The 13,850-nt window shown below is 40.7% G+C and overlaps 1 protein-coding gene across 1 annotated transcript in view; it reads right to left on the bottom strand.

The window, feature by feature from the left end:
* Positions 1 to 13,850, bottom strand: part of LOC109400375 (uncharacterized) — a 533,446-nt gene that overhangs the window by 150,455 nt on the left and 369,141 nt on the right. Inside the window, 1 exon segment of the mRNA XM_062860635.1 lies at positions 7,910 to 8,332. Within this exon segment, the coding sequence (XP_062716619.1) occupies positions 7,910 to 8,332 (423 nt within the window).

The raw sequence follows: 13,850 nt of genomic DNA on the forward strand, positions 1-13,850 counted from the left end.
GGATTTCGGTATCATTATTATTTATATGTTATTGAACAAGCAAGCCTCGTTGAATAAATGTACGACTCGTGCTGAAAAAAATCATCATTTTGCAACTTGTTGCATAAATAACCATTTTGGCTAGCGTTCAGTTCATATGTAACACTGCGTCAAAGAATAGCCTATGTTTAAGGACAAATGTCTTAAATTCCCACTTCAACAGTGCATCAGAACTGCAGACGCACAATTCTCTAGAAGCAAGCTTCAAACAACAGTGCATTTTATAATGCTGTTTTTGCTCACTTATAATAAGCTTGAAACAAGAAGATCATGTGCGCTGGTTTTGTTTACGAAGAGATTTGTACGCTCGAAGTCGCGAGTGAGTGCCAAAGTCGGCCATTGTGGGATCCTAACCAATCTGCTCTTAAAAGAAGGAAAAATATCAGATGAAAAAGTCTGCAGCTATAACATCCAAATATCAAACGGAAAAACTGCTTGTATTCAAAAGGAGAAATTGCTTCTGAAACATTCAGTAGTTGGTACAGGAAAACGCAATGAAATAAATAAACGTGAAAGAATAGCCTACGTTTCAAAGAAGGAAAAATTCATGATAAAAAGACAGCAGCCATAATATTCAAACATAGTACAAATACGAATTTTGAAAGAATTGCCTATGTTCAAAAGAAGGAAAAATCATAGATGAAAAAATCACAACCATAATGTCTCCTCTTCACTCTCAGCACAAATAATGTTTGATATAATTAAACACGATTAAATTGTTATATGACTTAACGTCCATTCGACCAAACGTACTTTCAACCGAATGAGTTCAGTAGCATATAAATTATGATACCGAAATCTATAAAATTATTTTCCATTCAAAACTCTTCATCAGTTAGTGCCTTTCGACCAAATGTCCATTCGACGAATTGTCCATTCGACTAAATGTCATATGCTTCTTCTTCCAAAAAATGGGTTTCGACCAAATGTCCATTCGACCAAATGTCCGTTCGACCAAATGTACTTTCGACCAAATGTCATTCGACCAAACGTCAGTCGACCAAATGTCATTCGACCAAATGTCCTAAAGCCGTTTCAGTGGGCTTCAGGGCTTTAAAACAAGTATCGTGGGGTTTTAGGGGGATTCTCGGCATTTCAGGGGATTTCAGGAGAGTTTACCAGAGGTTCACGGAGGTCTTAGAGGATGACTTATTTAACCCTGCTTGTGCATCAAAGTCATTTTTGATCCACACCGTACATTACGTCAGCAAGCTGTTCCTAACGTGATGCATTAGAAAGATTAAAAGAGTTTCTGCTGGGTATCATTAGTTTGAAGATATTTTAGTGAAACCCAAGGGTTAAAGAGAAGTTTTCGAGGCTGTTAGGGAGATTTTAAAGGGGTTTCTAGAAGTTTTAGGGGCTTTGAGAGGGTTTCATTGGTGTTTCGGAGAAGTTTACTGAGGTCTCAAGAGTGGTTTAGGGAGAAATGGATAAACGTATTTGCGTAAAAACCTTATCCGTAGGACAGCAAGAGTTCACTAGTTACGCTTGTAGATTTTCATACTCATGGAAGTTTTTGTGGAGACTCTTAACAGTCGTTGAGCTTAACACTTGAGACTCAACAATTATTTCATGATGCTAGGTAAGTTTGAACTATGTTCATAGTGCTTCTGAGCCACAGTCGCCAGGATTCAGTCTTGTCTGCCGTACTGACTTTTACAGGTGAACAATCCCTATTTCCCTACCCGTCCTTGTGTCTGATTCCTGATTTCCTCCTTTGAATCATGGATAAATTACACTGAAACGTCCATAAAAGCAGCGCGGTATTCAGCTAAAATCTATCTAAGCATCTCCACTAAGTTAACATTACCATTTGATAACCACTTGGAGTACTTAAGGTTAGCAATCGGGAATAGGGAATACGGGAAAGAAGCAGCGTGTGGGAGTTGAGTAAAGTTTTGGACGTCTTAAAGGGTGGGATGGGGAAATCGAGAATTTTCAAAGGTCCCCAAAAACTTTCTTGAGCATATTTATCTACATTTATTACAAACGTAGCTAGTTGTCTGTCAGAGCTTTATGATTAGGGTCCATACTGACACATAAACTCTTAATGTCTTGAAAAGCCTTGAAACACCTTTGAATCCCATGAATGCCTGTAAAGCCCCATAAAGCTCCAGGTCCTCTTTTAAAATCCCCTGAAGGTCATCTTATAGCCTGTGAACCCCCTAAAACCCTCGTGTACCTCCGAAAATCCTATAAAATCCCCTGAAACTACAAGAAATGCCTTGAAACGCTTTTCTACTCCTTGAAGCAAACACCTTTGAAACTCGCCTGATACCTCCCTGAGGCTCACGGAATAGGCTGCGAAGACCCCCCAAATCCCCATGAAACCCACTGAAACGCCCTGAAATTTCATGAAACAAAAGGGTCTATCTGCTTTTTGAAACGCCTTGAAGCTCACCCCACTTAAAAGCCTGTAAGGCATCCTGAAACACTCTAAAATGCATTGAAATGAGAAGTATCCCTTGAAATCGACGGCAACTTCTTCTCCATGAAGTCTTCAATCCATGTGCTCAATTATAATTTTCAAACAACTCAACGTACATGTGAACAGGTTGATAAATTGTTGATAAATTAAGGAAAACATCCACTACTTTGAAATGTCTTGAAACTCCTTGAAACGCTGAATCCCCCAACTCAACTGAATGCTTTGAAATGCATGAATCGCCTCGAAACAAACACCTTTGAATATTTACTGAAATCTCGCTGAAGGTTTCAACTGATAGGCTGCGAAGGCGCCTCCCATCCCGGGGAATTTTTCTAAAACGCAAATCGCGAAACATTTTGAAACGCCTTGAAACGCCTGAAGCTTACGCAATAGCATGAGAAGCCCTCAAACCCTTTTGGAAGCTTCTGTAATTTACTGCAACCCCCTGACATGGATTACAATGCTTTGAAACGCCTGGAAACGAACACCATTAAAACTTCATTTGACGCCTCTCTGAAGCTCACACAATAGGCTGAAGCCCTCTAAAATCCTTGGGAACACTTTTGAAGCTCTCTAAAACGCCGTGAAACGTTCTCAAACGCATTGAAAAGCCCCGAAACGCCTTCGAAATTTCTTGGAACCGCCTTGAAGTCTGTAAGAAGAAACGCCTTGATATGGCTCAGAAATATTTTAAAATAACTCCTGTAGCTCACATGAAAGCCTGGCTTCACCATTGAAACTGCCAGGAACTCCTATGAGACGCCTTGAAATCCGCTTCAAAACCATTGATACACCTTGAAACTGTTCTAAACTCCCCTGGTTCTCTTCTGAAACTCTCCTGAAAACTTTGGAAACCCTTGAAGCTTCTTGAAATGCTCTTGAAGCCACCTCTGGAGTCTTTTGAAAGAGCCCTGAACACCTTCAAAATCCTCATAAGAAGCCTCCTGAAGACTCTTTAAACTTCCCTCTGCCGTGAATCGCAAGTCAGTCCCAACTGTAAAAAGTAGGCATGGAGAAATTGGACTCTAAAGTTTTCAAATTCGATTTCTATGTGAAACTTCAAAAGATCACCACAAATTCAAAACTTCTACGATCATCATAAAACTTTCACAAAATGTTCCTAACGTGAAAGCGTAACTGTGAAAAATATAAACTGACTGAAACAATGTAGGGTTTTGCACAGCAGGGTACACAAGTTCGTAATGGGACTGACTAGCGATTACTTTTCATTATGGGACAATCTGACTTGGTGTTGTTTTTCGATTTTACTGAACAAACTATATATTTTTATTCACGCAGCTGAAAGATCATCCGAATAAAAATAGAAATCTGCGATTAACTCAATTTTGCCCAAAATGCAGATGAGGCTGACTTGCGATTCACGGCAGTATACCACCAGTAAAACGGTTCCAAACGCCTTGGAACGGCTTTGAAACCCAACTGAAACTTCTCTGAGTACCCCTTAGGACTTCTCAGAAATCCTGATGATTCACTTCTGCAATCTCCCTGAAAATCTCTAAATGTCCGCATAATTTTACCATACAATCTCATTCATTTAGGTAATGAATCGAGTTTGGTAAAAAATCTTTTGGAGCACTCCCGACTTAGGGTAATCATTCCCATCGTTGTGATGATAATGGCAATTGCGCACTTTTTCCACTGAAATGTCAACGTCAGGCATTTTTAACAGATATTTTATGCTTTAAAAAAAAAAAAAAGACACGGACACGTGCAATGCTTCCAGTGAGGTATTCGCTCTTTGAAGGAAGCACGACACTATGGACTAGCACTCAACGGCCAGTGGCACATCCGAAAACTTTTCCTGACAGCTGCGGCGGGAGTCGAAACTGCGCTCTTCAGCACGACACGACCAAAGGCTTGGTGGCACTAGCCGTGCGATCACGAAGCCCTACGACACGACTTCTTCGGGTTATTCGAAAACCTGGTAAACTCAAGGGAGTGATCAATTTTTGATCATGAATATTGATGTAACAAGTTCGGTTCCAAAACCGCTCAAAAAGTAACCTCTTCTCTGGGGTCACCACAATTCTGACACATGTGGAGAAAAGCTCATGTTTCCGAAACTTCTAGACACATGTTGTTATAACTGCGTTTTGCTAAATCATGAAATTTGATGTGTCGCAAGGCAGCTTTCAGAACTGCTCTAAAGCATACTATTTCTCTGGGTTCAATAGGTTTCCGGATAATGGTCGGAAAAATTGTCAATACAGTCTAGACACCTACTACACGGTTACACTCAAACCTCAATTTAGGAAGAATTCATTTAGATAAAATCTGTGTAGTTTCCTCCGTTTAGGTAACGTTATCTAAATGGAATATGATGTTGTTTATAGTAGTTTACGTAACAAGGTGCAGAATGAAGATTTTTACAGCACGAGTCGTACATTTATCCAACGAGGCTTGCCGAGTTGGATAATTACGACGAGTGCTGTAAAAATCTAGTTCTGCACCGAGTTGCGTACAACGTTTTTTGCAATTTCATAAATTACCGCTTGAGGATAGTTTTTAACAAAACTGCACACTGATGTTCATAGCCATGTTTAAGAAAGTCTGATCATAGCAGGTTATACTGTGCAGTTGTCACAATTTTTCAAAACTGCATCCAGAAAGCATCAACAAGTTGATCAAAAATGAAAACAGTGCTGTAATGGTTCATTACGCAACGCAAATCAGTGCTGTAATGAACCATTACAGCACTGCTTATTTGGTGCGGGAAAGTAGGCCTTTTCCTGTCAGATTTGCATGAGGTAAAATAGCCTATTACGATGAGAAATTGCAAAAAAATAGTTACGAAATAGAAGGGGAGAGTTGAGGGGAGTTTAGGGCGTGTTCAGGGATGAGCGATAAGGGAGGATTGGGACTATTTAAGGTCCCTTAAGAGCTTTCTTGAACATAAGTCATAAAACTTACTTGCATAATTTGAGTGATTGAATGTAATTCATGCTTGTACAGCTTTATAGAACTATGTGCTTTGAAGTGGTGAGTTTAATGTTCGTTTAAGGTCTTCCTAGAGCTCCTTTGAGTATAGGTCATCGAACCTCCGAGCGTAATCAGTATGTTCTAGCTACTTTATCGGCTACTCACCATCTTTGAACAAACCGTTACCGCGTTCACAAGAGCAGTGCAGTGCAATACGATGAAAATCAAACGTAATCAACTACAAAAAATAAGCTACGGTTCACTTGACAAGAAATCCAATGTACAGACACAAACACGACACCGACAGTCCCATGTCCATTCTAACAAAAAGCGACTAGTCAGAATTTTCCTTTTGAAGAAGACTCGAAACAAAGTCGAAACGTCGGGACAAATTCAAAACAGTCGTTTTGATTCCCCAAGACTACAGCGCCGATAAAGTAGCCAGATCACACATATCAGTCGAACTCTCCTAAGTACCGTAATCAGTATGGAACGACTTTTTTTATTTATTCTTCAATCACTTAACCTAATTTACAGCTCTTTTGTCCACTAGGGCACTGCGTGAGCGATTCCAATTGGAAGCTGTACTTACACCTTGTACATCGCCTAAATATATTCTATTCTAATTCTACTATATCGAACTGATTGCCGTTGCGCTGCTTTCGCTTTCTACCCCATCATGGTAGAATGATGAGCACGAGGAAGTTGATGTGTTCCTTTTTTTTTCAGTCCGATCGGGGGTCCATTATGAGTTGCCGTTCGGCGATGTCCAAGTATCCGGGTCTATTTGAGCTCCATGGGCTCAGAAGAGGGTCAGTGTCAGCTGCTCTCAAGGGGAAAGAGCAACTTTCGAACGTGCCGGGGCTGGGATCGAACCCATGACCATCTACTTATGAAGCAAACGTGTGACTAATTGCGCCACGGTTTGGCATGTGGAACGACTTGGCAGTTTGACACGTTTATGAAACGCTTTAAAATGCCTCTGGAATCTCCCTGTAGCTCAACTAAGAGTACTGCAAAAACTGTATTTCCCATTGAAACTCTCTGTGACGCCCATGAGACCCTCCCAAACGCTCCTGTAACGCACCCGCAAACTCTTGTGAAAGTATAGTTCGGGTTTTTTTTACAAGAAAGGAACTTGAGCAGCAATCCTAAAAATAATTCCTGAACGATTTTTACAAGGAATTGCTGGAAAATTTTGAAAGGAACTTTTATTGAATTCCAACAAAAAAAAAACCTTGGGAGGTTTTTGAAGGGAAATTTAGGAGGAATTTCAGAAAAAAAACAACTCCTGGAAAACAACAAGAACATTAAACATGTATGATGAAACCCAAAAGAAACTTGAGGAGGATTTTTAGAATGGTCTCCTGGAGGATTTCCAGTAGCAGCTGTCGGAGGATTCCAAGAAAGAATTTCTGGAATGTTCTCAAGAGACTCCCGCAAGAAACTCCGGGAGGAGTTTCAGGAAGAATATCTGGAAAATTTCCGGAAAAAAGTTTCAAGAATACACTCCGAGGGAATTTACAGAAGTAGGCAACTCCAGTAGGATTTCCAAAAGGAACCGTTGGTCAATTTTCAGAAGAAACTCGTGGATGACTTCCTGATAGAATTCCTGGCGGAAATATAGTTAGAAATCCCGGAAAATGCCAAACAGCTTTTTGAATGATATTCAGCAGAACCTTTTTGTAGGAATTCTAGAAGGAATTCATTATTTCCAAAACGATCTCCTGTCCTATTGCAAAACGAACTCCTGCTGAAATCCCAAAAGAGACACCTGAAGAAATCACAATTTCTACATTGGAATTCAAGAGATTCTTGGAGAAATTTCTGGATGGATCTCAGAATTTCTTGAAAGATGGCAGGAAGAAGCAACTCTTTGAAGAAGATTAGAAGGAACTTCTGATAAAAACCTAGATAAACTTTTAAAAAACCTAGGAAGAAGTTCTGGGGGGAAGCCCAGAAGAACCTCCAGGTGGAATCTCAAAAAGAATTTTGGGAAGAAATAATAAATTGAAGGAATTATCATAGAATAGAACTTCTGCAAATTCTTGCAAAGAACTCCTAAACTTCTTAAACGGAAACATTTATCGAATTTCAAGAGATAATCAATTACGAACATACGAAGGAAAATCAGTTTAATTCTTGGATGATCCCTTGAAGGATCCTTTTGAGGACACGTAATTATTGTACTGGGGGTGTTTCCAGAGATTACATAGAAAGATTCCGATTAGATTTTCAGTGGAACTATAGATATTGATTTTCCGTGGCACTGTTGGGGGATTTTCGCTAAAACTTTGACTTTGAATCTTTGACTATCATGAAGCGGCTAGAACTTCAATTTTGAAGTTTTGAAATAGGGTGCAAAATAGTTGGTAGTGATGTGAACCTTAAACTTTTCAACAACAATCAATGTCAAAAAAATATTTTCAGAGTTTAAAACTAATGAAATTCGATAACATTTACACACACTTGCCTTTCCAAAAAACACAATCAAATAATTACCTTCTCTAAGTGAGCGATTAGATGTCTGCCCTGAAGCAACAATGTCATCTCGTTGATTGCCATCGCTATCGTTATCGGGTCCAGCTTCGCCCTCATCACCATCATCATCATCGACGTCCAGTCGAATTTTCAGCAACCGTTCGCTAATGTGCTGATAGTCGCCCAGGTCAACGCCGTGTACCCGCCTGAGTGCCAGTTTGAAATGTTCGGTCAAAATAGTCAGCACCAGCAGATTGCGGTTGTTCGTTGGGCCATCGTCGCTCCACGTGCCATCGCGGACGATTCCCCGGTAGAGGGCGTTGTTGCTATTGAAGATTGTCCCAATCGTGTCCAGGAGCAGGATCTTCGTCCGGCGGAGCGTCTTCAGTTGATTGATTGCGTTAATTGTTTGCGGTGAGTTGATAGACGAGCAGACGATTATCACTGAAAAAGAGCAGAGAGGCGGGAAATTAGAATTTTCGGTTGGAACTGATTTAAGTTAACGGCTGCTGGGGCATATGGCCTAATCGGATTAATTGGGTGTGTATTCGGAGATGATAGAGAAATTGGGGGGTCTCCAGTTAGCCTAGTGGTTAAGGCTATGGATCGCCAATTCGGAGACGACGGGTACGATTTCCGTTCAGATCGGAAAAATTTTCTCGATTCCCTGGGCATAGTGTATTATTGTTCTTGCCTCACAATATACAAATTCATGCGATGGCAGGCAAAGAAAGCCCTTGAATTAATAACTGTGGAAGTGCTCAAAGAACACTAAGTTGAAGAGAGGCAGGCCAAGTTCCAGTGGGAACGTCGAGCCATAAAGAAGAAGAGGAAGAAGGGAAATTGGAGACTGCGAGTAGATGATCTTAATGGTAGATTGAGACAAGGTAAAGTGTTTTTTGTTATTTCTCTCTTTCTGGGTAAATCAACGTTTGAGCATTCTTCATTTTATAGACTTCTTGAACTTCACAGTTTCAAAAATATTTCAAAGGATTTCTTGGAAGAATCCTTCAAACGTAACTTCAAAAATCTCTTCATGCTCCAGGATCTCTACGAAAGTTCCTTCATGAGATGCTCGTAAATTTCATAAGGATGTCATCCATTCGTTTTCCGGGAATATCTACAGTAGGAATTCCTCGGAAATTCCATGAGCAATTATTCGGTACTTTCGCAAAAAGCTCGTCGGAAACACCTCCAGAAATTTCATGGGGATTCCTTCAGGAGTTCTTCGAATATTCGTTCAGAGTTCCTTGGGAATTTTTCCATAAATTTCTCCAGGAAATCCTCCAGAAGTTACATGGGAAATCCTTCAGAAATTCTCTATAGATTTTTTTCAGAAGTTTCTTGTGAGTTCCTTCAGATGTTCCTCTTGCCAAATAATTTCCAAGAGAAGTTTTGCGGGAGTAATCGAGAACTCCTCTTTATTTATTTACTCCAGGAGTTCCTTGGGTGGACCTCCAGAAGCAACACCAGGACTTGCTGGAACTTTCTCGAGGAGTTCCTCGAAAGCTCCTTCAGCAGTTATTAGTGAATACTTCCAGGAGATTCTCGAGACTTTCTCTTGAAGTTCCTCGTCATTTCTTCCAGGAGTTTCACAGGAATTCCTTCAGGAGTTTGCTCGACATTTTTTGCAAGAGTTGCCCGGGAATTTCCGTCGGAGTTCTTCGGGAATTTCTCCAGGGGTTCCTCGGATATAGCTGTAGGAGCTCCTCAGACATACCCACAGGAGCTCTTTGGAAATTTATCCAGGAGTTTCTTGAGATTACCATCAGGGGTTCCTACGAAATCAATGAAGGAATTCATCTATAACTTCTTTGGGAATATACACGGGAAGTTCCACGGGAACATTTCTTGTAAATCCTTTAAAAACCATCAAAAACAGAGATAGTTTCGGATTTGCAGTCTTGTTTTAGTGGAAAAAAATATTTAATTTTGTGTGACGTTTCCAAAACAACACTGCAAAGCCGAAAATATCTCTGATCTCCAATCACAGTTGAACTAGCATAACATCCTCAAGAACTTCTTCGGAAATTCCTTCAGATGATCCCTTTTCCATGAAAATCCTTGGAAATTTTTCCAGGAAATTCCCGGAATTTCTACAAAAACTCCCCGGAAATCGTTCCAGGAGTTTCATGGGAAATTCCTCCAGGAGTTCGTCGATGGAGTTCCAGGAGTTCCAGGAGTTCCTCGGAAAATTCCTTAGGAAATGCCTGGCAATTTTTATAGGAGTTTCCCAGAAATTTCTTCTCAGTTCCTAGGGAATAACTATACGAATTCTGAGAATTTCTACATGAATTTCACGGGAGTTCCAGGGAGTTTCTGAGGAATTTATCTAGGAGTTCCTCGGGATTTCTTACAGCAGTTTCTTGGAAATTGCTCCGGGAGTTCCTCTGGAACTCCTCTAAGAGATCCCCGATAATGCTTTCAAGAGTTTTGAGAAATTCTCCAGGAATTTTCCGGGAGTTACCCAGGAATTCTTACAGGAATTCGCTGGGAATTCCTGGAGGAGTTCCTTGGGAATTCTTCCAGGAGTTTCTTGGTAATTCCTCTTGGAGTACACCGGAAATTCCTCCAGGAGTTACCCGGGAATGAGTTCAGGAGAAACCCAAGGAATTCCTCCAGGAGTTCCTCGATAATTCCTCCAGGAGTTCCTCGATAATTCCTCCAGGAGTTCCCCGAAAATTCCTCCAGGAGTTCCCCGATAATTCCTTCGGAGTTCCCTGATAATTCCTCCAGGAGTTCCCCGGGAATTCCTACAGGAGATCCCCAATAGTTCCTGCAGTGATGCCTTGGGAAGTCTTCCAGGAGATCGCTGATAATTCATCGAGGAGTTTTTTGGGATATTCTTTTACGAGTTCTTTGGGAATTCATACAGATATTACCCGAGAGGTCCTTCTGGAACTTCCCGTGAATTCCTCCAGTAGTTACGCGGGAATGCCTCAAGGAGAATCCCAAGGAATTCCCACAGGAGTTCCCCGGGAATTTCACCAAGAATCCCCGGAAATTCATCCATTTCTTCAGTAGTTCATCTAAGAGATTCCAAATTCAGAAGCTCTCAAAACACGTCCACGAGTTCCTGAGAAATTCACCCAGGAGCTCCTAAAGAATTCCTCCAAGGATTTCTCGGAAATTTCTGCATAGGTTTCTTGAAGATCCAGATGCAATAGATCCAGAAGATTCCGGGATTATCTAGAAGCTTTTCGAGAATTTCTGCTGTAGATCTTTGGGAATCTTTCCAGAACATTCTCTGCGATTCCTTCGAAGAAACTACCGGAGAACTGTTAGAGGTACAGGTATTCTTCGATATAACGTACCCTCGATATAGCGTACCCTCGATATAGCGAATTCGATATAACGTACATTTTGCTTCGATATAACGTACAACATTGAAAATTTTTATTTTTCCCACGAATAACCCTTAGATAAACTACGAAATCACTCAAATCAATGTTTTGTTGCTGCATTATCCTTGTTACCCGGAATTAGCTTAATTTGGGGAAAAATTTAGTGTACGTTATATCGAAGCAAAATGTACGTTATATCGAAGCAAAATGTACGTTATATCGAAGCACAAAAAACGAAATGACTTTTTCGTCAAAACTCAAGTTTTTCATTATGGGTTTTATGAATTTCACCGAAATCATTATTTGGGATTAATTTCACGTCGAATACATCAATACTAGCATAAAAAATATTAAATTTTTCTCTGCTTCGATATAACGTACACTTCGATATAACGTACAAAGAGAAAACTTTTTTGTACATTATATCGAAGAGTACCTGTATTCCCGTTGAACTCTTTGAGAAACCTGGATGAGCTTCCGGGGAACTTATCAAGAAATTCTTGTGGAACTCTTGGAGGAATTCTCAGGGAACTCCTGAAAGAGTTCCCAGAGAATTTCTGTGGGAATTCCCTAGAAACTGTTTGAAGAAATTCCCAGGAAGCTTCTGCAGGACTTCCAAGAAACTTCTGGAGGGATACCTTGAGGACTTTTGTAGGAATTTCCAAGTAACTTCTGGGGGAATTCCCGAAGAACTTCTTGAAGAGTTTTTGGAGAATCTCATGAAGAATTTCGGGGGAGCTCCAGAAGAAATTCCTGGGGATCTTTTGGAGGAATTCTCGGAGAATTCCTGTAAAATTTTTTGGGGAACTCCCGGAGGAATGCCCATGGAACTCCTGAAGAGATTCTCCAGGGAGAATTTCTTGAAGGATTCCCCAGAGGAAACTCTTGGAGGGATGGCCTAGAGGGATTTCGTTAGAGGGAACTTCTGAAAGGATTCTCCAAAGGGAACTCTTGGAGGAATTCCGGGGGAACTCAAAATTCCCTCAGAAATTTTGAAATTCTTTTAGGAACTCCCATGAAACTCTTGGAGAAAGGTCCGAGGAACTCCGGGATGAGTTTTGCTAGAACTTTAAGCTTTAGGGGGATATTCTGCAAAATTCCTAAAGAAGTTTGCGAAGTCTGCTGGAGGAATTACCTTAGAATTTATGGAGGAAATCCCAACGGGAATTCCTGGAGGAATTCCTGGTGAATTCCCGGGCATCTTCTGAAGAAATTCCCACGAAACTATTGCAGGGACTCTAAGAGAAATTCACGGGGAACTTCTTAAGGAATTCCCATAGAAGTCCTGGAGAAATCCCCGGAGAACTACTCAAAGAATTCCCATGAAATTCATAGAAAAATTTCCGGGGAACTCCTGCAGGGTTCCGAGCCATTTGGGCACTGGGTGTTATGCTGGGCACTAAATCGTTTTGAAACCAAATGATTTGCATTTTTCCTCATGACTAGATACTGCGGACGAAAAATTGAGTCAGTTGGTTCCAAATTGACTGGGTTATAGCGGAAGAGTGCCTTATCCCTGCCGAATGTAAAAGTGGTTCATGCAAATACAGTGCCAATTCGTTTGTCGGGGACTCGTTAGATGGGTTGTCTCGATGGTTGGATGTTGTATGTAACCCCATTCAGGTAATTTGCCAAAAGTTTTCTAAAACCCAAACTCGTTCTATAGATGCTATTCCTGAAAAAACTGAAACAATCATCCCGCACTTAATTGGCCTCGAGAGACAGCTCATACATATTTAACATCCATTTTCACAAGAGGATCCGCAACAATTAAGAAGGTTGTTCCGAAAAACATCTAACATTCTAGAAAGTATCATTATGTTGCCACACCAGACTGATGAAACAAACTGTCATCCCTTTCCTATAACAGTAAATATAAGTGCCACTCCAGAGTGCGTTTCGTTCATTGCCAGGCTTCATAGTCCTCTTCGCAAGCCGGACGACCGTGATGTCGGTCAGCCAATCTAATTGTCTCCTTCGTTCCGGCTTCTATATAGGGATATAGCTACATAGAATATCTAAGGCACGTTGCTTTTTCAACCGAGCAGAGAACCAGTCGATTTGGGCATCCGAAAGTCTATTAGATTTTTTTCTTCTACACTGAATGTGACCTTTAGGTTAATATCAAATGATATTTTTCTGAGTCAAGTCTACTACAAGATTTACCTACATTATTTGGTTGCTTCTATTTTCACCAACATTAAAGCCAAAGAAGTTGTCATGAAAGTCACATAAAATGTGGTAAACCAATCCACAAGCAGGAGAAGTTTTGGTTCAGTGCAATGGCAATCGTAGATTCGATTGGTCGCGTCGTCGTCCCACTGACCGGATGGAAAGCGGACAAGAAATTAGTGAGCTGTGAAATAACATTTTCATAATAGTAAAGTTGCCTTGACCTTCCTGGAAATAATCTCGGGTGATAGAATGTGATTTTGGTGTCGGTTTGGACGTTTGAGCTGCGATTCTGTAAAGGGTTTCGATGGTTTGGATTATTTATAGCGGAAAATGGAATGTATTGCACGCAGAGAAATAAATTGTAAACACAATTATTGTGCATCCTAGCTTAATCACTCAGATCCTGCTGATCTGAATCAGCCGCCACAAGATTGCGCCCGTTT

Source organism: Aedes albopictus, chromosome 3 (genome assembly GCF_035046485.1).
Source record: "Aedes albopictus strain Foshan chromosome 3, AalbF5, whole genome shotgun sequence".
NCBI lineage: Eukaryota > Metazoa > Arthropoda > Insecta > Diptera > Culicidae > Aedes > Aedes albopictus.